The 27,977-nt window shown below is 37.6% G+C and overlaps 1 protein-coding gene across 2 annotated transcripts; it reads left to right on the top strand.

Moving 5' to 3' along the window:
• The first annotated feature begins 13 nt into the window (after positions 1–13).
• On the top strand, positions 14–27,592 carry LOC149833663 (uncharacterized). 2 transcript variants are annotated; one of them, XM_090009802.1, is made up of 11 exons: positions 14–159; positions 7,620–7,852; positions 7,929–8,017; positions 8,551–8,653; positions 8,801–8,961; positions 14,428–15,494; positions 15,581–15,638; positions 25,648–25,733; positions 25,859–25,931; positions 26,074–26,181; positions 27,277–27,592. In XM_090009802.1, exons 2-11 carry the CDS (start codon positions 7,722–7,724, stop codon positions 27,405–27,407), a joined length of 2,007 nt encoding a protein of 668 aa, XP_089865928.1. In that variant the 5' UTR covers positions 14–159; positions 7,620–7,721; the 3' UTR covers positions 27,408–27,592. The 2 variants fall into 2 exon arrangements, with proteins under 2 accessions (XP_089865928.1, XP_089865929.1); XM_090009803.1 differs by having other exon boundaries at positions 7,564–7,852.
• Positions 27,593–27,977: the final 385 nt, after the last annotated feature.

Genomic DNA, 27,977 nt, shown 5'->3' with positions numbered 1-27,977 from the left:
CCTTAGAGCCAATGAGGCGCAATCGCCTGTCTGGATGTTCATGGAGGCACTGATTTCTCATACTCCTGTTACCACAAGAGGGCGTATGCAATTCTGGAAGGCCTTGCGATTTGTTTGAGCATTTCTTTCTGCTTGATTCAGCATTTTAAATTTCTTCAGGTTTGAATTTTCTGTTTTGTCCCTTTTAGAGTCAATACTTCTCTCTATTATGCTTTTAGGATTCCAACCAGCAGATCTTTCTTGTCTTTATTGTTGTGGTTGGGTGATATCAGGTACTGCACAAGATTTTGTTTCCGTTGCCTATGAAATTGAATTTCCTTTTGGCCATGCCTTGAGCTATAAATCGGGTCTCTATCCCTTAGCTGGCCATGGACTAGGTTGGACCCTTTATTAGGCTGTTCATGTGAACCTTCTTGAGGGCTTCTTGCACGCATCACACATTCACACATGTATGCACAAACACAGACAAAGCATTTTTCTGGTCTGATATATGGTTGAGGAGAAGTATAGCCAATTGTGTTGGTCAAGTAAATCCTGTTTGCTTAAAACCCCGGATCCCCCTTTGCCTACTTGGGAGTACACCCAGCATTTGCCTTGTGGCAAAGGATGCACACCCATGGGTTTTGGGCTTGTGACATCACGAGTCGCCTTTGCCAGATGAGTAGAGCCCTTATGTGCTCGAATATTCCGGTGGAAGATCAAAATTCAGCTGGTGGTGGTCATTCATATATATTTAATGTATATGGTTAACCCTTGAATGGAGGTTTCTGTTTTCAACTGGCAACTTTTATGTTGAGAAGAAGGTGTTCTTGACACCGAATGTTTAAATGGACCTGTTATTGGTTTGTTGGCTATTGGAAATTCAAAGATCCTGATTCTAGGATGTTGAGGACATTTTTGGCTTCTGTCGCTTGTGCGTTTGAAGCTCTACTAGCTATTGTTCCTTAGAATCCAATGCTAAAAGAAAGTAGGAGGGCATTATTCAACTGACAGTGTGTGGCTGTTATTGAAGGTCTTCATATGTTACTCTATTTACCAGTTTTAATGGTCTCATTCTAGTCATTTCTGTGTTTTGAATATTTCCTATAGAACTTCTATGAATTTATGATCCTTTTATTGTTTTTATGGAAGCCTACTAGTGCATGTATGTGTAATTCTTTATAACCAAAGTTTATAGGCATCATTCCTTGTAATCAAGAAACGGGCTTCTGTTTTTGGTCAGTTGGTGCTAAAGTCAGCTTAGTAGGCAATTTTCTTATGAACTAGGAGTTTGGCCGTTGTTTTACATTTTGGTCTCATAGATTACTATTGATTGTTGAGCTAATGAATTGACTGCCAAAGGTTTAGGATCTTTAGTACTTGCTTGTCACAACTGGCTGACTTGCATTCTCTTTTTCTTGTTTAGTTGGTAGACATGTCATTGAGTGTTAAAATATGTATATATATATATGTATATATATATATATATATATATATATACATATACTTATATATATACAGCCGTATATATATAAGTATATATATACATATATGTATATATATACTATTTCTCATTTAGATAAATACCCGATAGGGGTATTCTTGTAAAACCACATATGTAATTTTTCCTTTTTCTTTTTTACCTTTTTTCCCTTTTTTCTTTTTTCTTTTTCTTTATTTTTCCTTTTTGTAATGACCACAAGGGGGCCCCACACTTGTAGTCGTTGGGGCTCCAACGGTCAGATTTCTGACCGTTGGGGCTCCCAACGACTACAAGGGAGCCCCCCCTTGTGGTTCCTTTAGTGCTTGCCTCCTCTATAAATAGAGAAGGTCTTCCTCTCTTGTAAGCATGGGTTTTATACCCCTCTCTCTTCTCTTCTTCAATAAATCCAACTTATGACTTTAAGTCATTTTATATATTTGAGAGTTTTGTGTGTGCACATTTGGAGTTTGTGTTCTTGGCTCTATTAGTCACTCTTAAAGAGTGACCTTTTGCTCTATTGGTGCTTCCGCCTCTTTTCATTACATGGTATCAAAGCTCGGTTGGTGATTGGGCTTCTCTTTGTCATCTTGGAAAGCGTGCCTCTCAAAGTTTTGAAGAAAGGAAGAATATTTGGTGCCAATGGAACGTGACTCTAAAGTGGAGCTTTCTTTCAAGCTAAATGGGTCCAACTATCTCATGTGGGCCTCCGCTATGGAAAATCATTTAAGAGGTAAGAAACTTTGGGGCTTTGTTATGGGAACTACTCCCGAACCCTCTCTTGTTCTTACCAAAACTGAAAATGAAGTTGAAAAGGCTTTAGATGGCGATGAACGCATCAAAGCCATTAATGATCATCAATCCAAAATCGAGGATTGGGAAAGTAACCATGCCAAAATTTTGGCATGGTTTATGAACAATGTAGATCTTAAAAATTGTGCTAATATTGCCAAGTTTAGGAGGGCCAATGAGGTTTGGTTTTTTCTTAAGGGTATGTATACCCAAAAAGATCTTGCTCGGCAATTCTTTTGTCAAGAAAAAATTCGCTCCACCAAACAAATGGACATGAGTGTCCGGGATTATTTTAGCTCTCTAACCCCTCTTTGGGATGAGCTTGCCCTTCTTGAGCCCAAATGGGTTGCTCCACAAGATATTGAACTAAGAAGAGAACAAATTGAAAAGGAGCATTTTTTTCAATTCCTTCATGGACTTTGCCCGGAATTTGAACAAGTGAGGGCATCTCTTCTCCATAGAAGCAAAGCCCTACCTATTGAAGATGCTCTTGCCGAGGTATGTCAAGAAGAAACTCGACTTGGCTTGAGCATTAGGAATGATGAGGTTTTGGCCGTTAATAGGCCCGGATCAAATGTTAAAGCATATAGACCTCCTCACTTTAACAAAAATATCAATGGGCCTAGAAAAGGAATCATATGCCACTATTGTAATGAACCGGGGCACATTAGACCGGTTTGTCCAAAGCTTAAAGGAAAGGTTGCCACGGTTGGAGAAAGTTCTCCAAAGAAGGAAGAAAGTACCAAAGAAGGAGACATCAAAGAAACTCTTAATCATATCTCGGAAGTTCTCCAACACCTTCTCAAGTCTTCTCCTTCAACATCCGGAGCTGCCATCGCCTACTCTTCATCACCTCCAGGTATGTGGATACTAGACTCTGGTGCTTCCTTTCATATGACACCTCATAAAAATTCTCTTTCAAATATTTTTTCCGAACCTATATCTTCTTGTGTGTCAACGGCCGATGGTACACCACTAAAAATTGAAAGTATTGGATTTCTTGATTTTAAAAACTTTTTTGTTCCTAAAGTAAGAATCGTTCCTAAAATAAATTTAAATCTTTTTTCCGTATCACAAATCACTGATCATGGATGCCAAGTCTCTTTCTCACCTAAGGATTGCACCGTGCAGGATCTTCAGTCAGGGAAGCTGATTGGGCAAGGCCATAGAAGGGGTGACCTCTACTTTATGGATTTTTTGACTCTTCCATCTAAGCCATCGTGCAATCTTGTAAAAGACAAAAGTATTGGAATATGGCATGAGAGACTTGGCCATCCAAATTTTGTAAAAATGTCTCTTTTTCCGTTTTTGAACAATACTTGTAAAGATAATCACATGTCTTGTAAAGATTGCATTTTTGGGAAATCTAAAGCTATTCCATTTCCACAAAGAAGTTACTTTACCACTCGGCCATTTGAACTTATTCATTCCGATGTGTGGGGACCTTCCCCTATTTTGTCTAAAGGAGGTTTTTTGTATTATGTGGTATTTATTGATGATTTTACTCGATTCACGTGGATTTACTTCCTAAGTCGCAAATCCGAAGTTTTCTCCTTCTTTAAAGAATTTCATGCAATTGTCAAAAACCAATTTTTGGGTAATCTATCTATTCTTAGATCCGATTCGGGAGGCGAATATATGTCCAATGATTTTCAAAACTATTTGAAAGAGAATGGAATTTTCCACCAACGTTCTTGCCCCAACACTCCGCAACAAAATGGTCTTGCGGAAAGAAAGCATAGGCATATAATAGAGACTACAAGAACGTTATTAATCTCAAAGAACATTCCAAAATCCTTTTGGGCCGAAGCGGTTCTAACCTCTACATATCTTATCAATAGAACTCCTTCGTCCTCTTTGAAAAATCTTTCTCCATTTGAAAAACTTTACAATATGTCTCCCGATTACAAAAGACTAAGAATTTTTGGATGTAAATGTTTTGTTTTAACTCACAAGAATGATAAACTTTCCCCTAGGGCTATTGAATGTATTTTTTTAGGATATGGCGAAAAACAAAAAGGGTATCGATGTTTTGACATACTTAAAAACAAGCTTTATATCTCTAAAGATGTCACATTTCTTGAAGAGGAAAGTGGTTTTTCGCACCAACCAAATGAAAATATTGATTATTCATTCTTATTTGACTTATTGCCTAAAGAAAACATCATAGATGATCATATTGATCCTAATGAATCCCTTAGTGAAGATCTTGTTGAAAATCCAAGCGATGATCAAAACTTAGAAGAAAATGTTTCAAGACAAATTCAAGTCTACTCTAGAAGGGATGAGAGAAATCCTCCTTGTGCCCTTGAAAATTTTTCCCAAAATGAGTCCATCGAAGAGACTTCTCAAAGAAGATCAAATCGGATTTCCAAAGTACCAAATAGATTTGTTTCTTATGATTCTTTTTCGCCTAACTTTCGAGCATGCCTACTTGCTCTTCACTCTTTTCATGAACCATCTCATTACAATGATGCTAAGCAATATGCTCATTGGAATGAAGCTATGCAACTTGAACTTAATGCTCTTAAAAAGGCACAAACTTGGGAAATCATTGATCCTCCCAATGGCAAGAAACCCATTGGATGTAGATGGGTTTTTAAAGTAAAAACTAAGAGTGATGGTTCTTTGGAAAGATATAAGGCTAGATTGGTAGCCAAGGGATATGCCCAAGAGTATGGGGTAGATTATGATGAAACCTTTGCCCCCGTTGCTCGAATGACTAGTGTTCGAGCCCTTATTGCTATAGCCGCAGTTAAAAAATGGCCAATCTTTCAACTTGATGTCAAGAATGCCTTTTTGAATGGAAATTTAAATGAAGAAGTGTATATGGAACCGCCTCCAGGTATGGATTTAAATGGAAAAATTTTGAAATTAAAAAAGGCTTTATATGGTCTTAAGCAAGCACCTAAAGCTTGGTATGATAGGTTTAGTAGTGTGTTAATCAATTTAGGTTTTTCTTCTTGCTATACTGACACTGCTCTTTTTGTTAAAAGGACAGGTGACTCCATTATTATGCTTTTGCTGTATGTTGATGATATGATCATCACTGGGAATGACAAAAAGGGAGTAAATGATGTTAAGTCTATGTTAAAAGATACTTTTGATATGTCTGACCTTGGTTATTTGAGATATTTTTTAGGAATTGAAGTAGCTTATTCCGCGCGAGAATACATCTTATCTCAAATGAAGTTAGCTGCAGAAATTTGTACCAAATCAGGAATATCTGATGAAAAGAAAGTTGAGACTCCCGAAGTTATCAATGCGAAACTAAGACTTGAAGATGGTGTCCTTCTTGAAGATCCAACCCCCTACCGGCAATTAATTGGATCCCTCACCTATCTATCCATCACTCGTCCAGACATTGCTCATGCGATTCATGCAGCAAGCCAGTTTCAGCACGCACCTACTACGGTTCATATGGCGGCTGTAATGAGAATTGTGCGATATATCAAAAATACCATCTCCAAGGGACTCTTCTTATCCTCTTCCTCATCTCTTGAATTGACTGCTTTTACTGATGCTGACTGGGGAGGCAATCCCAATGATCGTATCTCAATTACAGGTCTTTGCATTTTTTTAGGTGAATCTCTTATCTCGTGGAGATGCAAGAAGCAGCAGAAGGTCTTCTTATCGTCTACTGAAGCTGAATATCGGGCTATGGCAATGACAACTATGGAAATTGTGTGGCTCAGAAGTCTCCTTGGTGACATGGGCGTTCCCATTTCTACTCCCACCAAGCTCTGTTGTGATAACAAGAGTGCGATATACATTGCTAGCAATCACACCTTTCATGAAAGGACCAAGCATATCGAAATGGATTGCCATTACGTTCGAGACGAATATCTCAAAGGGACCATCACATTGCCATATGTCACTTCAAAGTATCAACTGACTGACTTCTTCACCAAGGCGCTCCCAACTCCACGATTTATGTTCCTCCTTAGCAAACTTTCGGTCTTCTCCCTGTAAAGTTTGAGGGGGCGTGTTAAAATATGTATATATATATATATACATATACTTATATATATATATACAGCCGTATATATATAAGTATATATATACATATATGTATATATATACTATTTCTCATTTAGATAAATACCCGATAGGGGTATTCTTGTAAAACCACATATGTAATTTTTCCTTTTTCTTTTTTACCTTTTTTCCCTTTTTTCTTTTTCTTTATTTTTCCTTTTTGTAATGACCACAAGGGGGCCCCACACTTGTAGTCGTTGGGGCTCCAACGGTCAGATTTCTGACCGTTGGGGCTCCCAACGACTACAAGGGAGCCCCCCCTTGTGGTTCCTTTAGTGCTTGCCTCCTCTATAAATAGAGGAGGTCTTCCCCTCTTGTAAGCATGGGTTTTATACCCCTCTCTCTTCTCTTCTTCAATAAATCCAACTTATGACTTTAAGTCATTTTATATATTTGAGAGTTTTGTGTGTGCACATTTGGAGTTTGTGTTCTTGGCTCTATTAGTCACTCTTAAAGAGTGACCTTTTGCTCTATTGGTGCTTCCGCCTCTTTTCATTACAATTGAGATTCCTTTTTCTCATCCAGTTGGTAGCTATGCCATTCACTAGTCATTCCTGTGAATTGTGAAATCCTATAGTTTAATATCTCCTTGTTCTTTTCTTGCACGGTAGTTTGGTAGTCCATTCATCAGTCCACTTGGATTATGTGCGATTATGTGCTTGTACATATTATTGGCTGAAATTGGGAATATTTGAGTTTTTATTTTCTTTCCAAAGGTTTGCTTTAACATAAATACTTTGATATGCGCTTGCTATTTGTTTTCACTGAAAGGGAGATGAAACTAATAACTGGTTATAAATTATCTCAATAAATTTGAAAATAGCATAATATTATCATCATATTTTCATAAAAAATAAAAATGTCTGCACTTTTCCGGATGTCGTGATATTTTCTTGAAGATCTTTTCGATGTAAATGAAAAATTTTGGTCAATTTTTTATGTTTTTTTCTGAATCTAGAATATATTTTGAGTTTTTTATATTTTTAAATAAACATCACATATTATCTTACCCTCTATCTGAGTTTTCTTTCAAAGTTGTCAAGGTCTTTAGTGTGCCAAAATCCTTTCAATTTTTGTTTCTTGAGAAATTGCCACTATAAGTATTGATAACTAATTAAATTGCATTTGGAGTTTTTCATTTACTTTGGGATTTTATATGATGGTTGTAATTACAATGAGGAATATGCAGTCAATTTTGTCTATTGATTTAATTGATGAAATGTGTTTTGTATTTTGAAGAATTTATGATGATTGAGAATCTTTCTGGTTTCCAGGTTGTTATTATGCTAAGAATTAAATTTCGGGAGGATTCTGAATTTTGATCATTCAGGTATCAAATATCTCAAAGCAAGTATCAGTGCAAGTACAAGGGATTGTTAACAGCACAAAAGAATTGGTAAATGATGCAAGTACACAACAACCTTTGATAGAAATGGACATGAACAGCTTAAAAGCAAAGGAGTGTAGCAAACATGGCATGGCTGAAGGGAAGGAAAATAATTTGCAAAAGCGGCGACCTGGTTTGGGACGGAATAAGGCTTGGTTTAGTTTGAAACCAATAAGGTAAATTTATGGTCCTATTGATGATTTTATTTGCGATACAAGATAACGACTCTGACATATAACTTTGTTGTGACAGTCAGGATATTTCGGTTATCAGCATAAAACCTAATCTTGATCAACTGGAAGATCCAGAAGAGTTCTTTTCAGCATATGAACGACAAGAAAGTAATCATTCATGTGCTATTGTTCATGCCTTCATAAATGTTCCTCATTGAAGTAGTCATTTATTAGTACATAATGTCCAAAAACCTTTCTTTTATTCATGAACTGAGTTTCCTATTACAACTTGATGATTTTACATGAATGGAAAGCTAGGTCTTATTCATCATCTCAATATTGTTCATGTAGTTTACTGTTCACCTCATGAGTAAGATTCATTTTTGCTTTGCACAAAAAATCTCAATTTTGGACTGTATACATCTCTTATTGCTATTCCTTTTCTGATTTCCTTATTTGGAGTTGGAGGTATATGGCTGTGTTGCCCTCAGTGGATCGTAGGTCTTTCCTGCTTTCTGTTTAAGTTTTCTTGATATTATTCATACCTGCTACAGTAGTAATGCTATCTTAGCAGGGAGGATTTACGTTGAACCCCATTTGTCAAAAAGAAGTTTCTTCGTCTTCTCTCTCTCTCTCAAATTTTTGGTGTGGTATTCTATTTGGTCACTTACTTTTATGTATATCTTCTTGTTGATTCCCAGATGATTTAAAGGAGCTGAAGAGATTGAGGGGGGGAAATTTGGTAGATGAAATATTGGATGACCATTTGTCAAGGGCAAGAATGCATCGGCAGGGAATTCTTGGGTATTAATATGATTAGCCTATATGCTGCTATAATTTTGTGAATTGGGATTTTAGTACAGGATAAAAGCTGTTGATGTGCATCTTATTTAGGAGTTCATAAAGTTACATTCTTCTCTGATATCTTATTGTCTTTGGCCTTAATCTCAGGAAGACAGCAACTTACAGGCACTCTTATGCTGCAATTGCGGATAATGCATTCAAATGTGTATCATCTTTGGGAAAGCCTGAAGCTGAAAACAACTGTATGCCTTCTCCCAGGAACAACTGTAGTGTTTCAAGAAATACATCTCCATTGGTCCATGGAAATGGTATGAACCTGTTAAAATATTATGTCTCTTTTAACTGTAAACTGAAATACCCATCAGGGGTATTTCAGTCCTTTTACTCAATAGGTGTCAGCCACCCTAATGAGCTAACATTTTTACTTTTTCTTTTTTTTATTTACTTTTGCTTTTTACACTTTTTTTTTCTTTTTGACTGTTGTGAAAGGGACAGCTCCATATAGCTGTTGGAGCTGCCCCAACAGTCACAAATGTGACCGTTGGGTGCAGCTCCAACAGTCATATTGAGCTGCACCTGTGGCTTCTTTTTGCATTATAAATAGGCCTTAGTGGCCCTTGTAAACACATTCTTTTTTGTGAGTGCATATGCAATATTGTAAAGCCCCTCTTTGGAACTTATGAATTGAAGTTCATTTTGTTTCATGCTGTTGTGCATGTGTATCCGTGCCTTCGTGCACTTAGATTTTCACATGGTATCAGAGCAAGGTTGTTTGGAGAAAGAAATTGGTGTGATTCTTCTCAATATCAAGTGCCTCGAAAAACGTGCCTTCAACTTTTTGGTGATTGGAGTGGAGGCTCTTCTTCATTCAATATTTTAGAAGATTACTACAACAAGAAAGATTTAAAATCTTATTGTGGTACGTATTCTTTTTTTTCTTCTTTCCTCTCTAATGGGTGAGAAAGACTCTCATTTTTCTCTTAGTTTCAAGCTAAATGGCTCAAATTATCATGTGTGGGCCGGAAATATGGAAGCTCACATCAAAGGGAAAGGGCTTTGGGGTTACATTCAAGGCTCAATTCCGGAACCCGAGCTTAAAATTACTTTGGTTAAAGAAGGAGAAATCAAAATCCTTGAGGGAGATGAAAGAACTAATGCTCTTGAGGAATATAGTAGGAAACATGAGCAATGGGAAATGAAGAATTTTAAGATCTTGTTTTGGATTTTCTCTTCCGTTGAGACAAGGATTAATGCCAACATTATAAAGTTTAAAAAGGCTTCTCAAGCGTGGGAGTATCTTGGGAAGATGTATACTTCTAGGGACTTGTTCCATAAGTATTATCTTCAAAAGAGAGTGTTAACTCTTGTTCAAGGTGATATGTCTATAAGAGAGTATTTTGCGGAACTCTCTTCAATTTGGGATGAGCTTGCCATGCTTGAACCCAAGTGGAGTGGAGAAGCCATAGAGCTTCGTCATAAGCAATTAGAAGAAGATCGATTCTTCAATTTTTTGAATGGGCTAAGGCCCAAGTTTGAGCAAATAAGATCTTCTCTCCTATCCTCTTTTACCTCTTCTTCTCTTGAAGATGTCTTAACTAAATTAAGTGGAGAGGAAACCCGTATGGGCATTAGCAAGCAAAATCCTAGTGTGCTTGCAATGTCCACAAATCAAGAAGAATGTGATGGTGTTAATGTCGTTTCTAGACCCGGTAACAATTTAAGAACATATAGACCTCCTCATTTTAAGAATCAAAATCAAGGAGGAAGAAGAGATTATAGTAAAATCTCGTGTCACTTTTGCAAAGAACCGGGTCATATCAAACCGGTTTGCCCAAAATGGAAGAAACTTCTAGCAATGGCAACTACATCTCAATCATCCAAAGAGGAATCTTCAAAAGAAGCTCTATCTCTCAATCAAATTGTGGAGGCTCTTCAACCTCTTCTAAAGGGAGCTATTTCCGGTGCCGCCGTATCCACCTCTTCTCCTCCAGGTAAAACTTCTTGGCTCTTAGATTCGGGTGCATCCTTTCATATGACCCCAAGCATTTCATCTCTTTCCGAGTATTCTAAAAATGTGTCACCTTCTTTTGTTTCGACCGCGGATGGTACTTCTCTAGAAATTAAGGGAATTGGAAATTTTAAAACCCAAAACTTCTTTATTCCAAAAATTAGACTTATACCAAAATTAAATTTAAACTTGCTTTCTGTTTCTCAACTCACGGACCTTGGGTGTAACATTCAATTCTCATCTAATAAATGTTTAATACAGGATCACCGGTCTGGGAGATTGATTGGGGAAGGCTCTAGGAAAGGAGACTTGTACTATGTGGACTTTCTTCAAATTCCTAAAAACACCTTTTGTAATGTGGCCCAACATAAAGACATAAATGTTTGGCACAAGAGACTTGGTCATCCCAACATTACCAAGTTATCCTATCTACATTTTGTTAAAGATCTTTGTAAAAATACTTTATCTTGTAATGATTGTATTCTTGGAAAAATGAGAAGTATACCTTTTGAACCAAGAACTATGTTTAGTACTAAACCTTTTGAAATTATTCACTTGGATGTTTGGGGACCGGCACCTGTCATATCCAAAGGTGGTTTTGCTTACATGTGATTTTTGTAGATGATTTCTCACGATATTGTTGGATACATTTTCTCAAACATAAGCATGAAGTTTTTTCATGTTTTAAAACATATCATATGACGATTAAAAATCAATTTAATAGTAATTTAAAGATATTTAGGACCGATTCCAGAGGTGAATATCTCTCTAATGAGTTTAAGAAATATCTTGAGGATTGTGGCATTGTCCATCAAAGATCGTGTCCTAAGACCCCACAACAAAATGGTTTGGCCGAAAGAAAGCATAGGCATATCATTGAAACCACTAGAACCCTTCTCATTTCCCAAAATATTCCTAAAATTTTTTGGGCCGAAGCGGCTCTTGCTTCCGTCTATCTTATCAACCGACTTCCATCCAAAAATTTAGATAAAATTTCTCCCTTTGAGATTCTATATGAAAAAGAACCTGATTATAATAGGTTGAGAGTTTTTGGTTGTAAGTGCTTTGTTCTTACCGATAAAAATGATAAGCTCTCACCAAAAGCCATTCCTTGTGCTTTCCTTGGCTATTTGGAAACTCAAAAAGGATTTCGATGTTATGACTCTAAGAATGATAAATTATATGTTTCAAGGAATGTAACTTTTTTGGAAAATGATAGTGGTTTTGAAAAAAATGAATCTTATTTAGAAAATGCCGATTACTCCTTTCTTTTTGACCTTTTATCTAAGGATGATGATATCTCTAGTGATGATGAATCAACATATAATAGTGAAAATGAAATGGTTGTGATCAACAATAACTCTAACCCTTCTACCCCTCAAGAAGAAAATGTATCTAGAGAACCCATCACTTATTCGCATGGAGATAGAAGCACCTTTAGGAGTGCTATTGAACTATATAGTGAACCTAGTGAGACTATTTCTACTCATGATTCTCATCCTAGGAGAACTGAAAGAACTAGAAGGACTCCCTCTAGATTCGTATCTTTTGATTCTTTCTCTCCTAAATATCGAGCTTGTTTGAGTGCTATTCACTCTTATTTTGAACCAAAAATTTTTGGAGAAGCCAAACAATGTACTGAATGGAGAGAAGCCATGGAGAGTGAACTCAAAGCTCTTAAGAAAGCTAACACTTGGGAATTTCAATCTCTTCCCAATGGCAAGAAAACTATAGGATGTCGATGGGTGTTCAAGGTCAAGACTAAGAGTGATGGTTCTCTTGAAAGGTATAAGGCTCGTCTTGTAGCTAAAGGGTACAGTCAAGAATATGGGATTGACTATGAAGAGACATTGCTCTAGTAGCTCGTATGGTTACTGTCAGATGTCTTATCACCATTGCTTCAATTCGAAAATGGAATATTTACCAAATGGATGTCAAAAATGCTTTTTTAAATGGAGATCTTAATGAAGAAGTTTACATGGATGCTCCACCTGGTATGGAAATCCCTAAAAATAAAGTTCTTCGTCTTCGTAAAGCTCTTTATGGACTGAAACAAGCACCCAAGGCTTGGCACGATAGGTTTAACAATGTAATGACTGAAAATGGTTTCACTTCATGCTATACTGACACTGCATTGTTTGTTAAGAAATATGATGCAGGGATTGTTATATTATTGTTATATGTTGATGATATGTTAATAACAGGTGATGATATCAAAGGAATCAAGAGCATTAAATCTATTTTGACTTCAAAATTTGAAATGTCAGACTTAGGATTTCTGACATATTTTTTAAGAATTGAGGTTGCCTATTCTCAGAGAGGTTATTTTTTGTCTCAAACTAAACTTGCTTGTGAGATTCTTGATAAATCAGGAATCACAGATGACAAGGTCTGCGAAACTCCTGAAATAGTAGGTTCGAAGATGAAGATTGATGATGGGATTCTCTTAAAAGATCCCACACCTTACCGGCAACTGGTTGGATCCCTAATGTATCTCAGCATTACCAGACCTGATATTTCTCATGCAATACATGTTGCTAGTCAATTTCAACATGCACCTACTACAGTCCATATGAGCGTCATCCTTCGCATCATCAGATACATAAATGGTACAGTAAACAAGGGAGTATTTCTATCTTCTACGTCTGAATTAAGTTTAATTGCTTATACGGACTCTGATTGGGGAGGTGACACAAATAACCGTCACTCCACCATTGGTTTCTATATTTTTTTAGGTGAATCATTAATCTCTCGGAGATGCAAGAAGCAGCAAAAAGTATCGCTTTCATCCACCGAAGCTGAGTATAGAGCCATGGCATCTACTACCATGGAGATTGTTTGGATTCGCAACTTGTTGGAAGATATGAATATTCAAGTTCAAGGGCCTACAAAATTATGTTGTGATAATAAAAGTGCAATCTACATTGCCAAAAATCACACATTTCATAAGCGCACGAAGCATATCGAGATGGACTGCCACTATGTTCGTGAAGAATATTTAAGAAAAACCATTGACCTTTCTTATGTTACATCAGAATATCAACTGGCAGACTTCTTCACTAAGGCGCTGTGTTCTCCAAGATTTAACTTCCTTCTTGGCAAACTTTCGGTCGTGACACCCTAAGTTTGAGGGGGAGTGTTAAAATATTATGTCTCTTTTAACTGTAAACTGAAATACCCATCAGGGGTATTTCAGTCCTTTTACTCAATAGGTGTCAGCCACCCTAATGAGCTAACATTTTTACTTTTTCTTTTTTTTTATTTACTTTTGCTTTTTACACTTTTTTTTTTCTTTTTGACTGTTGTGAAAGGGACAGCTCCATATAACTGTTGGAGCTGCCCCAACAGTCATATTGAGCTGCACCTGTGGCTTCTTTTTGCATTATAAATAGGCCTTAGTGGCCCTTGTAAACACATTCTTTTTTGTGAGTGCATATGCAATATTGTAAAGCCCCTCTTGGGAACTTATGAATTGAAGTTCATTTTGTTTCATGTTGTTGTGCATGTGTATCCGTGCCTTCGTGCACTTAGATTTTCACAGAACCATGGAATGGTCAAAGACATCAGTGATATGGAGGAAATGGAAGTGGGTATGCATGAATTTTTGTGACAGTTGGGAAGGGGAAACCATTTTTGAGCTAGTTGTTTAGTTAGGAGCTTTTTATTCTATTTGTGCTTCTTTCTTCCTTTCTTTTCGTTCCTGTGTATATCACTCCCTCTTATTGATAGAGACCCTGAGGAAGCTCATGTGTTTTCACGGTTTCAGAAGCAGCTATAGATCCCTTGATGGAAAATAACTATGTTGGACTTTTGGGCTCCTTGCTGGATGCTTTTCATAATCCTGATGAAGGGAAAACATTTAACTTACTACAGAAAAGCATGAAGGTGGAACAGATTGATATGCATAAATTCAACCTCCCCAAGTTCAATAGATTCAGTGTACATGATCTTTTGGCTTCTCGAGTATCAGTTTCAAGGACGGACAACACAGTGGAATCCAATATTTTGACCGCCTTGGATGAAAAGTGGAGTTCGCCAACCAATGACAAAACACCGAAGGGTTCTCAAGCAGATTCAGAGAATATAAGCAGTCCAATGTCTTCACCTACTCCACCAAAAAGCCCATTTGCTGCAATTTCTAGTTTTTGTAGGCGTAAATCACAGATAATGACCAAGGGAGATCCATTTGTCTTTCCTGATATGGCTAGTACTCCTGGCAAAGCATCTTCCTTTGCTACTCCGTTTGAGTTAGAAGTGCCTTCTTCCCCTGGTGGTGTTTGTCAACGAGACACAAGTACATTGACACTTGTTGGTGATCCTGCTTCAAAGGATATCAATGAAAATGTGCCTGTGTTGGGTGACAGTTTGCATCCCGAACGGCTTAAAGAAGAAACTATGAAAGCTAGTTGGAATTCACTGAACACACCAGCAGATGGTTTGACTGGTCCAGCAGATGGACATGCGAATAATCTGACTGTGGAGAGTTCAAACAGAGCACAATCTACTAGAGATTTTCAGTCACCAAGGCTAGAAGAAGACGATATCAACAGGCAATCATCAGACATTCAGACAGAGGGCTTTGTTCGTCCATCTGATCAGGTAGCAGATGAAATTGCAAATCTAGGGAATTCAATCAGAAAACAGTCAACTTCTGATGGTGATATTCAGTTTCCAACACTAGAAGAATGTAATGCTACAAAAAATAATTCTCCGGAGGTTCCAATAGATGGTGCAACTTGTTTGGTTGGTGAGGTTTCAGGCAAAAACTCAAACAGATCTTCCAAAGATGTGGATCTGCAGACTGGTGTGCCCAGTGGCTGCATAACAGACGATGTAATCAAAACTAATTTCTTCACTATTGCAACTGTTTTGTGGTCTTTCTTTGCTGTTAGTGCTCAAATTCTTCTTTGAACTTCCAGGTTGAAGAAACTGCCAATCCAGCAGCATTAGCTCAGCAAGTTCTGGTCCGTGATAATGGTAATGCTATCATTCCTCATAGCAGTAGTACACAGGCATTTAGTATGCTCGTTCATGTAGACATGTTACTTTGTATTTATTGAGTAATTTTCAAATATACATGGATTTGTGAGTCATAAATGCAAGATGCATGTCTAAAGACAAAAAAAATCCCCTTAAATGACAAATATAAGGCATCTGGGAAAACAGGAAAAGACTAGAATGTGCACCAGATGACACTTGGACATCAAGTTGTAGCAAATATGTGGTGAAGCCCAAATTGCATATAATCTCTGGTTCTCCAACCATCTTGTTTAATATGTACATCAATTGGTTGTGGAAGTTCCCACAAGGAGTGTCATAACTCGTATGCCTTTTACTTTTCTCTCTTGGTAACAATCTAGCTTAATGGTTTTTTAATCTGCCAATCAAAATCTGTATATATGGCACTAGATCATGATCATAAATAGCACAACTTTCATAGGCATTCTCTAAAATAGTGTAGGTTTACATAAGCAGCTTAAAGAGGAGATTAAATTGGCTTACTTCATCTACATTGTAAGACATGTTTAGTCAGGTAGTGGTTTAATTAATACGTGTTTCCTAATAACTGTCTTTTGACAAGGGGTAACTGGTTTAATAGTTGAGGGGTAATTCATTTTTTCAAGTCATAATTGTGGCATTCTTTAATATTACTAACAATTAGAACATGTGGGATTCTTGAAGTGTAACGCCAAGTGTATGTATTGCCTATAATATACCCTAATGACTAAATGAGAAGTACTATAAATACATCTTATTAGAGGTTCTCTCCCTTTGAGAGAGAGAGAGAGAGAGAGAGAGAGAGAGAGAGAGAGAGAGAGAGAGAGAGAGGTCATCTGATGCAAAAAAAAAATTTCTTCTTCTCCTTATTTATTACATTCTAAACTTTGACTAAAGTGCCAAAAGGGTCTTTAATCGGGTTTATTTTCAGCCCCATAAAATCTGATTTTAATTAATTATAAAGTAGGTCTGTTATAGAGTTGAAAAGCCTTTAACTAGATTTGCAAATCTATGCAGTAGTCCTGTTTTAATGCTAAGAAGCCTCTACTTCAGTTTCTAATTAAATGGGAAATCTAAATATTTGAGGATTACAAGTCTATTAAAGTGTCGAAAGTAACTAGAGCTTTAAATACTTTCAAGTGTACATACTTGCCTCTGACTGAAGACTTTTTTTAACAAATCTTATTAAGATCTACTTCACATAATTGATTTTGGAAACATAAGCATCTTCCATGGTATTGGAGTACATTCATTACAAAAAATGCAAAATTCAATAAAAAAAAATCACCATGATTACTTGGTAATTCAAGTATTTAAAATTTTGTAGTACCTCTACCACATAACGGTTGGACACAAGGTTGTAAGTATCATATCGTTACCCGTATCGGTTGGGCCCAAAATAAGATATGTATCGTATCATAAAAAATCATAATTTTTAATAAATTTTTTTAAAAATTCTAAAAAAATCATGAAAAAATTGCAAAAATTCTAAAAAAACAATAACACAATAAACAATGGTGAATTGCACAAAATACATCCATAAAATCACATATGAAGCATTTATGTCTGTACGAGTTGCATAAGACATCGTCAAACATCAACTATCTCACAAGAACAAGGCAAAATATTAAATATCTTGCAATTAAGAACATGCCACAAGACTCTTACTTTCATATTACATAAACAAAAACAAAATAACCAAGTTTATGAACACTTTAGTGCTAAATAAGTTTTTTGAAAATACAACCTCAATCATCATCATTATCTTCTTCTTGTCCTCCTCCTTCTTCGACATTCACATCATCTCCAATATACGTGGGGTGTTCGTCATCTACCTCTTGTGCTCCTTTCACGTTGATCTATGCCACATGGGTGCGGGTGCGGGTGCGGGTGCGGGTGCGGGGATGCAACACTTCTAAAAAAACCCGGGTGCGGGGGTGCGGCAGGGGCAAAAATGTAAAAAAAAAATTATATATATATATATATATATAATTTTGAAGTTTTAACAATTTAACATTTAACAATTAACATTGTCATAATATCATTCATCATGCATGCAGTATATTAACCTAAATATCAAATTATCAATCAAATAAGTAAAGCAATTACATAAATCGACCTAAATATCAATCAAATAAGTAAAGCATAAAAGAACTAAATTACATACCAAAGTATATCCTGATGAAGTAATGGATGTTAATAATTTCCTTCTTCATCATCAAATGCATCATTAGAAGGAATACTGGGCTCAGCTAAATCCATGTTTGTTATGTTGAAATCATGTTCTCCCTCGAAGTGACACTCTTTTGGGTTTACATCCCAAAATTTGGATGTTCCTTGTCTGCGTTATAAACCCAATTTAAAAATGATAAATACAATACAAGTATATTTAAATGAAAACTAAGAAATAATCAAATAACTAAGAGAGTAAATTAGTACATGTATTCATCATTGCTTCACGAAAGTAATCGAATATTTGAATGAACATATACTAAATCCTCTGCATGCTTGTTTGTGAGTTTGTTTCTCTTCATGTTGTAGATTTGAGAATATGTGCTCTAATTTCTTTCACAACAAGATGAACTAGCAGGTTGCGATAACAATCTTAATGCAAGACGTTGGAGAAGAGGTGTTTCTGATCCAAATGTTGACCACCATGTGATAGGATCTATATTATCTTCTTCTCTCGCGAATAATGTTGGTCCATATAATCTCGAAGATGAAAATTTTCCAAACTCTTGTGTGATTTGATGTAGAAGATATGCTTCTGGAAAAAGTCTTGTTATACACATAGTTTTATGTCTTGATAGCTCTGGGTCTAAATTTGGAGGGACACGACCAATACCACCAGCCCGCCACTTATTTGCATAATATTTTGGATTAAGAGAATGTGTCATGCAATGCAAAGGAGTGTTGCTCTTATCCCATCTTCTGACCAAAATTGAATAAATATGATTAAAAAAATTTGAATCATCCAATGCAGGATTTTTTTATTCATGCTTGAAAACTATAGCTTGTATTTTTTTCAATCATATTATCCCACATTTCATAAACTCTGTGAAGCATGGGCTCATCCTTATCAACTTCTCTTAACATTTCTCAAATAGGTTGCGTAAATTGAAGCAAGTATATCACTCTGTCCCAAAACTCATCATCAAGAATGAATTTTTTAATTTCTTGAGCCTTGATATCATCATCAGCACTATAGAATGTTCAATTTTCATCAGTCACCATGTTAATCAAAGCATTCTCCACTCTTTTAATCCTCTTCATCATCACAATGATGGACGCAAAACGTGTTTCAGCGACTTTCAACAATTTCAAATCAGAATGCCTATTAAATATAACATTAGCACGATGGTGGTTAACAACAAAATTCCTAATGCTTTTGACATTTCTTTCTAAATCTTCAATCCATGAACATAAAGTATATGCTTGTAAATTTTCTTCTTCTTTGGGGTTGCAGATGCTCTTTAGGGCTAGATTTAAGCTGTGTGCTACATAGGGAGTCCAAAAAATATGAAGGTACTCACTCTTCAAACTCAACGCTGCACTTTTACAAACTGGAGCGTTGTCTGAAATGATTTGTACCACTTTCTGATCACCCACTTATTTTATCACTTCTATAAACAATCCCTTCAAATACTCTGCATTTTTATATTCCCCAAATGTATCAACTGCTTTTAAGAATATTGGGCCACTAAGCGAACAAGCAATGAAATTGATTAATGGACGCCTCTGAATATCTGTCCATCCATCAGACACAATAGAAACTCCATTTTGCTCCTATGAATATTTTTTAATCTCTAGCAACCTCTCCACATTTGCCCTCTCTTCTGCAAGAAGTGTGGTTCGTATTTTTTCTGAACTTGGAGGCACATAACCACCCAAATTACAATTTGCCAAGGATGTTACTAAATCCTTCCAATAAGGATTTCTAACCGCATTAAATGGGAGTGAAGCAGAATAAAAATACCTCCCAACTTTTCTATCCAATTCTTCTCTTCCATATGTATTGAATGCTGCTTGTATCGTTCCTCTACCTCCTACATTGACTTTTCTTTTTTTTTCAGCATCTTCTTGGTGGCTTGCAAATGACACACTAACTGCAGAAGAATCGACCATTGTCTTTCTCTTCTCATATTCTTCTTGTATTTTCTTGTATTGTCTTCGCATTGCCTCATCAACTTTTCTGCAAGCTGAAATGCCATGTCTTGGTATCTTCAACAAATGAGCATTCACTCTTGTGTAAGACCCAACAAAATCTCTTTCGCAGAGCTTGCATCGAAATCTCGTGTTTCCACCACCTTCTTCTCCAGTTTTTGCAAGTTTATCTACATGTACCCATCGTGGCCCCACATCATCAATCCCACTGCAACTAGCAGCAGAACTCACATGTTGGGATGAGGATGACGCAAGTCCTTTCCCTTTATCCGTCATTTTTATCCTGAAAACACAAAAATACATTAAAATTTTCAAATCAATTATACTTGACCCCCTCCCCCTGTCGAAAACATAGGGAGAAGGGGGGGCTCAGCCCCTCCCCTGCCGACCCAACAAGAGAGCGAGAGCGAGGGGGTCTCGGCCCCTCCTCTGCTGAAAATAGAGGGAGCAGGGGGGGGGGGGGCTCAGCCCCTCCCCTGCCGACCCAACAAGAGAGCGGGAGGGGGGGCTCGCCCCTCCTCTGCCAAAAACAGGGAGGGGCTCATCCCCTCCCCTGCCGACCCAACAAGAGAGTGAGAGGGGGGGCTCGGCCCCTCCCTGAAATCAAAGGGAGTAGGGTGGGGGGCTCGGCCCCTCCCCTACCAAAAACAGGGAGGGGCTCAGCCCCTTCCCTACCGAAAACAGAGGGAGCAAGGGGTGCTCAGCCCCTCCTCTGTCGACCCAACAAGAGAGCGAGAGGGGGGAGGGGCTCGGCCCCTCCCCTGTCGACCCAACAAGAGAACGAGAGGGGGGAGGGGCTCGGCCCCTCCCCTGTCGACCCAAAAAGAGAGCCAGAGGGGGGGGGGGGGCTTGGCCCCTTCCCTGTCGACCCAACGAGAGAGCGAGAAGGGAAGGGGGTGCTCAGCCCCTCCCCTACCGACCCAACAAGAGAGTGAGAGGGGGGAGAGGCTCAACCCCTCACTTGTTGAAAACAGAGGGAGTGAGAGGGGGGGGGGGGCTCGGCCCCTCCCCTGCTGTCCCAACAAGAGAGCAAGAGGGTGCAGGGGGGGGGGGGGCTCGGCCCCTTCCCTGCCGACACAAGAAGAGAGTGAGAGAGGGTACATACCTGCGAAAGGAGAGGAGGAGCCTGGGAGGTGGAGCTGGGGCGTCGATAGGAGAGAGCTCTAGCTCAGGGGGGAGAGGAGAGGAGAGATTAGGGGCAAAAAAATTTTTTTTGCCCTAATCCTCCTTTTCATCGGGGATTTTTTTTAACAACAAAAAGTGGACAAAAATGACCCTGGGTGCGTTCACCGCACCCAAGGTCGTGTTGACCGCACCCGCGTCGCGTCGACGCGGGTGAGACACCTGTTTTGCCGAGTCCCTGTGACTTAGACGTTGATCCACTGAATGTCCTCTTCATTCAAAATCTCTGCTTCTTCTTCAACCAAAGTATCCAATACATCAAAAAATTTCAAACTGATGAGATCAAATCGATAACTTTTTTTATTTGCTTAAAAATGACAAAAAAACTCAATAATAAACAAAAAATAGTTTTTTTTTATCTTAACCTACTTCCTTAAGTGAAAAAATGGTTAAAATGCAGTCTTGAGCAAATTGCAAGCCCTCTTCCTTGCACATAGATCGGCCCTTAAATCGCTGTCACAATTCCTAGGGTGCGTGGATAGCCCTCTAATGGTCTTTACACAAATGAGGACGTCGACCCTCAAGAGGTCTTAAGAAAAATGATTCGATCCTTATTAAAGTTCGTCGAAGATATATGGTATGATACACTCTGTATCATACGATACAGTATGATACACTCTGTATCATATGATACAGGGCTGTATCGTACACATGATATAGATATGATATACACTCGTATCACAATACTAGTGTGTATCGTATAAAATTTTCCCATAGTAACGATATGTGTTGTACCGTATCGCATGATATAATGCGATACTTACAACATTGGTTGGACCAAATGGTTCATAGTATACAACTAACGATGTAGTCTCCATTTGGATGATGAGCAAATCCTAGGTTTTGAAAAACCCAAATCAAAACCCAGTTTTTGCTGACACAAGAAGAGAGTGAGAGAGGGTATATACATGCGAAAGGAGAGGAGGAGCCTGGGAGGTGGAGCTGGGGCGTCGATAGGAGAGAGCTCTAGCTCAGGGGGAGAGGAGAGGAGAGATTAGGGGCAAAAAAATTTTTTTTGCCCTAATCCTCCTTTTCATCAGGGATTTTTTTTCAACACCAAAAAGTGGACAAAAATGACCCTGGGTGCATTCACCGGACCCAAGGTCGTGTTGACCGCACCCGCGTCGCGTCGACGCGGGTGAGACACCTGTTTTGCCGAGTCCCTGTGACTTAGACGTTGATCCACTGAATGTCCTCTTCATTCAAAATGTCCGCTTCTTCTTCAACCCAAGTATCCAATACATCAAAAAATTTCAAACTGATGAGATCAAATCGATAACTTTTTTTATTTGCTTAAAAATGACAAAAAAACTCAATAATAAACAAAAAATAGTTTTTTTTTATCTTAACCTACTTCCTTAAGTGAAAAAATGGTTAAAATGCAGTCTTGAGCAAATTGCAAGCCCTCTTCCTTGCACATAGATCGGCCCTCAAATCGCTGTCACAATTCCTAGGGTGCGTGGATAGCCCTCTAATGGTCTTTACACAAATGAGGACGTCGACCCTCAAGAGGTCTTAAGAAAAATGATTCGATCCTTATTAAAGTTCGTCGAAGGTATATGGTATGATACACTCTGTATCATACGATACAGTATGATACACTTTGTATCATACGATACAAGGCTGTATCGTACACATGATATAGATATGATTTACACTCGTATCACAATACTAGTGTGTATCGTATAAAATTTTCCCATAGTAACGATATGTGTTGTACCGTATCGCATGATATAATGCGATACTTACAACATTGGTTGGACCAAATGGTTCATAGTATACAACTAACGATGTAGTCTCCATTTGGATGATAAGAAATCCTAGGTTTTGAAAAACCCAGATCAAAACCCAGTTTTTGCCGACACAAGAAGAGAGTGAGAGAGGGTACATACATGCGAAAGGAGAGGAGGAGCCTGGGAGGTGGAGTTGGGGCGTCGATAGGAGAGAGCTCTAGCTCAGGGGGAGAGGAGAGGAGAGATTAGGGGCAAAATTTTTTTTTTGCCCTAATCCTCCTTTTCATCAGGGATTTTTTTTAACACCAAAAAGTGGACAAAAATGACCCTGGGTGCGTTCACCGCACCCAAGGTCGTGTTGACCGCGCGTCGCGTCGACGCGGGTGAGACACCTGTTTTGCCGAGTCCCTGTGACTTAGACGTTGATCCACTGAATGTCCTCTTCATTCAAAATGTCTGCTTCTTCTTCAACCCAAGTATCCAATACATCAAAAAATTTCAAACTGATGAGATCAAATCGATAACTTTTTTTATTTGCTTAAAAATGACAAAAAAACTCAATGATAAACAAAAAATATATTTTTTTTATCTTAACCTACTTCCTTAAGTGAAAAAATGGTTAAAATGCAGTCTTGAGCAAATTGCAAGCCCTCTTCCTTGCACATAGATCGGCCCTCAAATCGCTGTCACAATTCCTAGGGTGCGTGGATAGCCCTCTAATGGTCTTTACACAAATGAGGACGTCGACCCTCAAGAGGTCTTAAGAAAAATGATTCGATCCTTATTAAAGTTCGTCGAAGGTATATGGTATGATACACTCTGTATCATACGATACAGTATGATACACTCTGTATCATACGATACAGTATGATACACTCTGTATCATACGATACAGGGCTGTATCATACACATGATATAGATATGATATACACTCGTATCACAATACTAGTGTGTATCGTATAAAATTTTCCCATAGTAACGATATGTGTTGTACCGTATCGCATGATATAATGCGATACTTACAACATTGGTTGGACCAAATGGTTCATAGTATACAACTAACGATGTAGTCTCCATTTGGATGATGAGCAAATCCTAGGTTTTGAAAAACCCAGATCAAAACCCAGTTTTTGCCTAAATCTAGGTTTTTGGTGAACCTGGTTTGACAAAAACTTGAGTTTTAGATGTTTGGCTCCTAAAATTTGATTTGCTAGTTTTCCAAGTTTTGGTTAGAAAAAAGAAAAAAAAGAAAAATGGACAACCATTTTTCAGCCATCCATCTTGTCGGAAATGGTTAGGATTCTACTGTCCATGCCAGATGATACTAGTTCAACCATTTTCTGGTCAGTGGCCCGAAATACTCAAATAAAATAATTAAACAAAAAAGAAAAGAATGCAGCAAAGCTTTCTTCTGGCCACCCACTGACCAGAAAATGGCCAAGTTGCATCAACATATAGAGAAAAAAGGAAAACACACTTGACCATTTTCTATCCATCTACAGGCCGGTGCCAACCCAACCATTTTCCAGCCGGTAGATGGTTGAAAAATGTCCAGGCATGGCTGCAAATGCAAAAAAAGAAAGGGAAGGCATTTTGGGCTCACATGAGGTCCAAAAAGCGGGGGTTCAGGAGAGGGCAGTGTCCCCTACCCCTGGTAAACCAAGTTTTGTTAAGTGAAAAAGGAAAATTATTCACAAAGCAGGTTTTCAATGAAAACTTGGTTTGCGAAACCCAGTTGTGTGGCCTTCAAATGGAGTAAAAAATGCAGTTTTGTTATTCTAACTCGGTTTTGCCACCCAGGTGGGCCTGTAATTAATCTACCACTCTAGAGAAATAAAATCTTTAGCAACAGGTTTCCAATATGGTAATCTCTGTAGAGAATCTGAACAATTGTTTCTACTGTTTGTGTTACACCACAAAGAACCTAGGTTGAACCATAATTGACAGAGCAAGAAGTGAAAAGAGGAAGCATATGAAAATCAGAAGAGGTGAAGTGATAAATTTTATAGTTAGAAGGATTCAGGTGGGAGAAGTGAAAGGGAAGCATTAGAGGCATCATTTATGGAACCAATGGGAAAAGAAAGCAAGAAAAAGCCATTTAGGACATGGATATCATAATTTATAGGCTGTTTTAAGACATCCTACCCCCTTCTATTTAAAAGAACATGACAATAGGCACACGATACTCAAAATCAACAATTGTGTAGCAACATTTCAGACAAAATTTAACACATCTAAATTAACTCTAAAAGGTATAAACAGTACTTCTATTAAAGAAACAAATGTGCAACAAGTACTTCAAGAATTCCATTTCGTTGATCTTAGGAATCATGATTTTATAATATGAGGATTCTGGATTCTCTGTAGTAGGAATGAGGATTCCTGACTGCTTCTTAATCATTCTGGAACCAGGCGGCTTCCTTCTTCCAAATCAGGATTCCTAGGAAGTGGGATTCCTACTTCATCTTATTGTTTCTGGTAACTATGGCTTCTGGTAACTTCATCTAATTTAAGTAATCTCTGTTCTTATGATTTGTTTGCAGAAGAGATAACGCTGTAGTTCCTCTTTGAGCGATTTCATTTTATATGTTGATATATTTTAGCTTTATCTTTTATCCATTATGCATTTAAATCATGTGCCCAGTTTCGATATGGGAAGCTCAGTCATTGCTTTTTGCAGAGTTCACTTACTACTAAATAAATATCTTATCCACTATATTCTTTGAGAATTTGGTGCTAAAAGTATTCATAAGATCTTTTTTTGTTCAGCAATAAAATATGTGGGAATTATCTCATGCAGATAAATTGATAGTCTTTCAATTGATTTCTGGTTTGAACATTAGTCTTGAGCCTTTTCGGTACTACATGGCTATTTCCTTATGTTGGGTGTTCCTTATTTAATTTTGCAGTTCAATCAAATGCTGCTGCGGGTGCATGCAGTCCTCAAGAAGAGCCTTTGAAGGAAACAAATGTTTCATCTGAATCACCAAATGAGGTTTGCTTCAGGGCTTGGTGTGCTTCTAGGAGTTATTGTCCTTGATTTTTTTTCCTCTTTTGGTTATAACAAAGTAAACATTTGATTTACTCAATGATATTAATGTTGATGAGTATGTTATGCAGAAATCACAAGCGCCTTATAAGGCCTTAGTACGTAAAAGATCCATGAATGCATCACCTAGAAAAAGCCTTGCTGGTATGTTTGTACATTTTTTTTTAATTATGCTAAATTTATACTGCACAAGAATTGGTGAAGATATGGTTCAATTTCTTATATATATATATATATATTCTTTTGTTCATGCTTCTTCAAAATCATGTTGGTTGGTTTTCTGTAGGAGCTGGCACAGCATGGAAATCTGGAGTTCGCCGTAGCAGCAGAATTAAGTCTAGGCCTTTGGAATATTGGAGGGGTGAGCGCTTCGTGTATGGGCGTGTGTCCAGCGGTGAGTATGTCTTTGGTTCTTTTTTCTCTCTCAAAAAAAAGTCTTTGGTTCTTTTATTTACATAGTGGTAGTATTGAATTTGAATGACTTTCGAGGTGTTAGCCTCAATCTGACTGCCATATAGGCATGTTACCATCCATTTTTCTATTCTATTTTTTTTTAGTTGACGCAAGTCATATATGAGCAGTGTGTGTTTCCCAGCCAATCTTAGATATGTTTGTTTAACCAAAGTTTTCCTATTTTAGCATGAGAATTGCATGTCACTTTGTGGTCCAAGTCCAGACGTGGGATAAGTTGGAAATTTTACAAGCCTCTCATTAGCATGCTAGTTGCATTGTACGATGGGTTTTAACCAGTTAAGCTGTATGAATTGATCTGTATTACCTTAAGGCTATCATACCTATCTTGTCATGTAAGTACCATGTGCCCACTGCATTCCAAACAAAAATAGCTTGCAGTGGATGCATTCCACTATATATATATATATATAAAGGTAATGCATTTGTGCTAAATGAAACATGCAAATTGGGTTTTCGGGCTTTTTTCATTTTATTTTTAAATTCTAACCTTACAGATGTGATCTATGTACTTGATTTTATAGGGTCAGCCCTTGAAGTATTCGATTCCGACACATGGATGAGTTTTTATAAGGCTAAAAATGGTCCAAAAATTTTGTAAATTTTCGAGGCTCCAAATATCAAAATTTTCACTGAAAACACATGATCCAGGTGTGGGTTCCTAATAAATCGACCATGCCCAACACATTATGGGGTCGGAACTGCGAAAAAAACAATGGAAAAAGCTGAAAAACCCATTTAGCATGTTTCATTTAGCACGTACCATATATATATGAATGTGTTCATTCAGCTCTTTTGAATGATGATCTGAAAAATCATGGTTGTCATGTTGCTTAATCTGAACCTGTAAATGTGTTTATCATAGTTTACTTAGTGAGAAACATGTATTAGATAAGGTATGTTTCTTATTAGAGAAATACAGAATCAAGTGTGAGTGTGCGCATGTGTGTATACAAGCTAAACATGCAGGCTTGTTGAAGTCTGTGGGCTAAAGCTGTTATTGAAATTTCTGTATCAGGCTTAGTGACTGTCATCGGACTCAAATATTTTTCTCCAGCACCTAATGCCAAGGACCGATCACCTCTTAAAGTGAAATCGTTTGTAGGGAAGAAACATGCCCATCTACTTGATTTAGCAGCTTTATACTGATGTTTTTAACTTCCTGTATTCTGTGAATCTGAAATCACTCATGGTTGGAGTCGGGCCAAATTGTATTTCTATGTTTTGTTTCCTAATGGGCGGAGTCTTCGGTTTGTTTCAACAATGTTCAATTGCAGAGAAACTCCATGAATCTGTTGTACTTAGCCATCAAAATGCCCTTCTTCCTTTGATTCTATCCCTCTTCATGTGAATTTTTTTGCTTTCTTTTCTGGAAAAGAGCAAAAATGCTGGACCCAACTTGATCATTAATCCTGTAAGCCTTTGAGGAGGCATCTGATGTACCTCACTTTGATGCTGGACATGGCCTTTTTCACTTCAGTTTTGTGTTTGTGGTAAGGTATATGGTTAAATATTTGAAACTAAAGATAGTGGGATACTTTTGGGTAAATCTACTAGAAAGTTGTCGTCGAACATTACATACTTTTGCACCCTATGGATGTATTGATCATAGTTTTTTTTCTTAACAAACGTGCTATAGATTTATATTTAAAAATACAAAATCTTGGTACATTTTGGGCGGGAAACGAGAACCTACTAAATAAGAAACCTATTAATTTT

This window comes from Nuphar pumila, chromosome 6 (genome assembly GCF_984573655.1).
Source record: "Nuphar pumila chromosome 6, dmNupPumi1.hap1.1, whole genome shotgun sequence".
Taxonomy (NCBI): domain Eukaryota; kingdom Viridiplantae; phylum Streptophyta; class Magnoliopsida; order Nymphaeales; family Nymphaeaceae; genus Nuphar; species Nuphar pumila.
The sequence above is the reverse complement of the archived record's forward strand: the minus strand, read 5'-3'. Positions and strand labels throughout refer to the sequence as shown.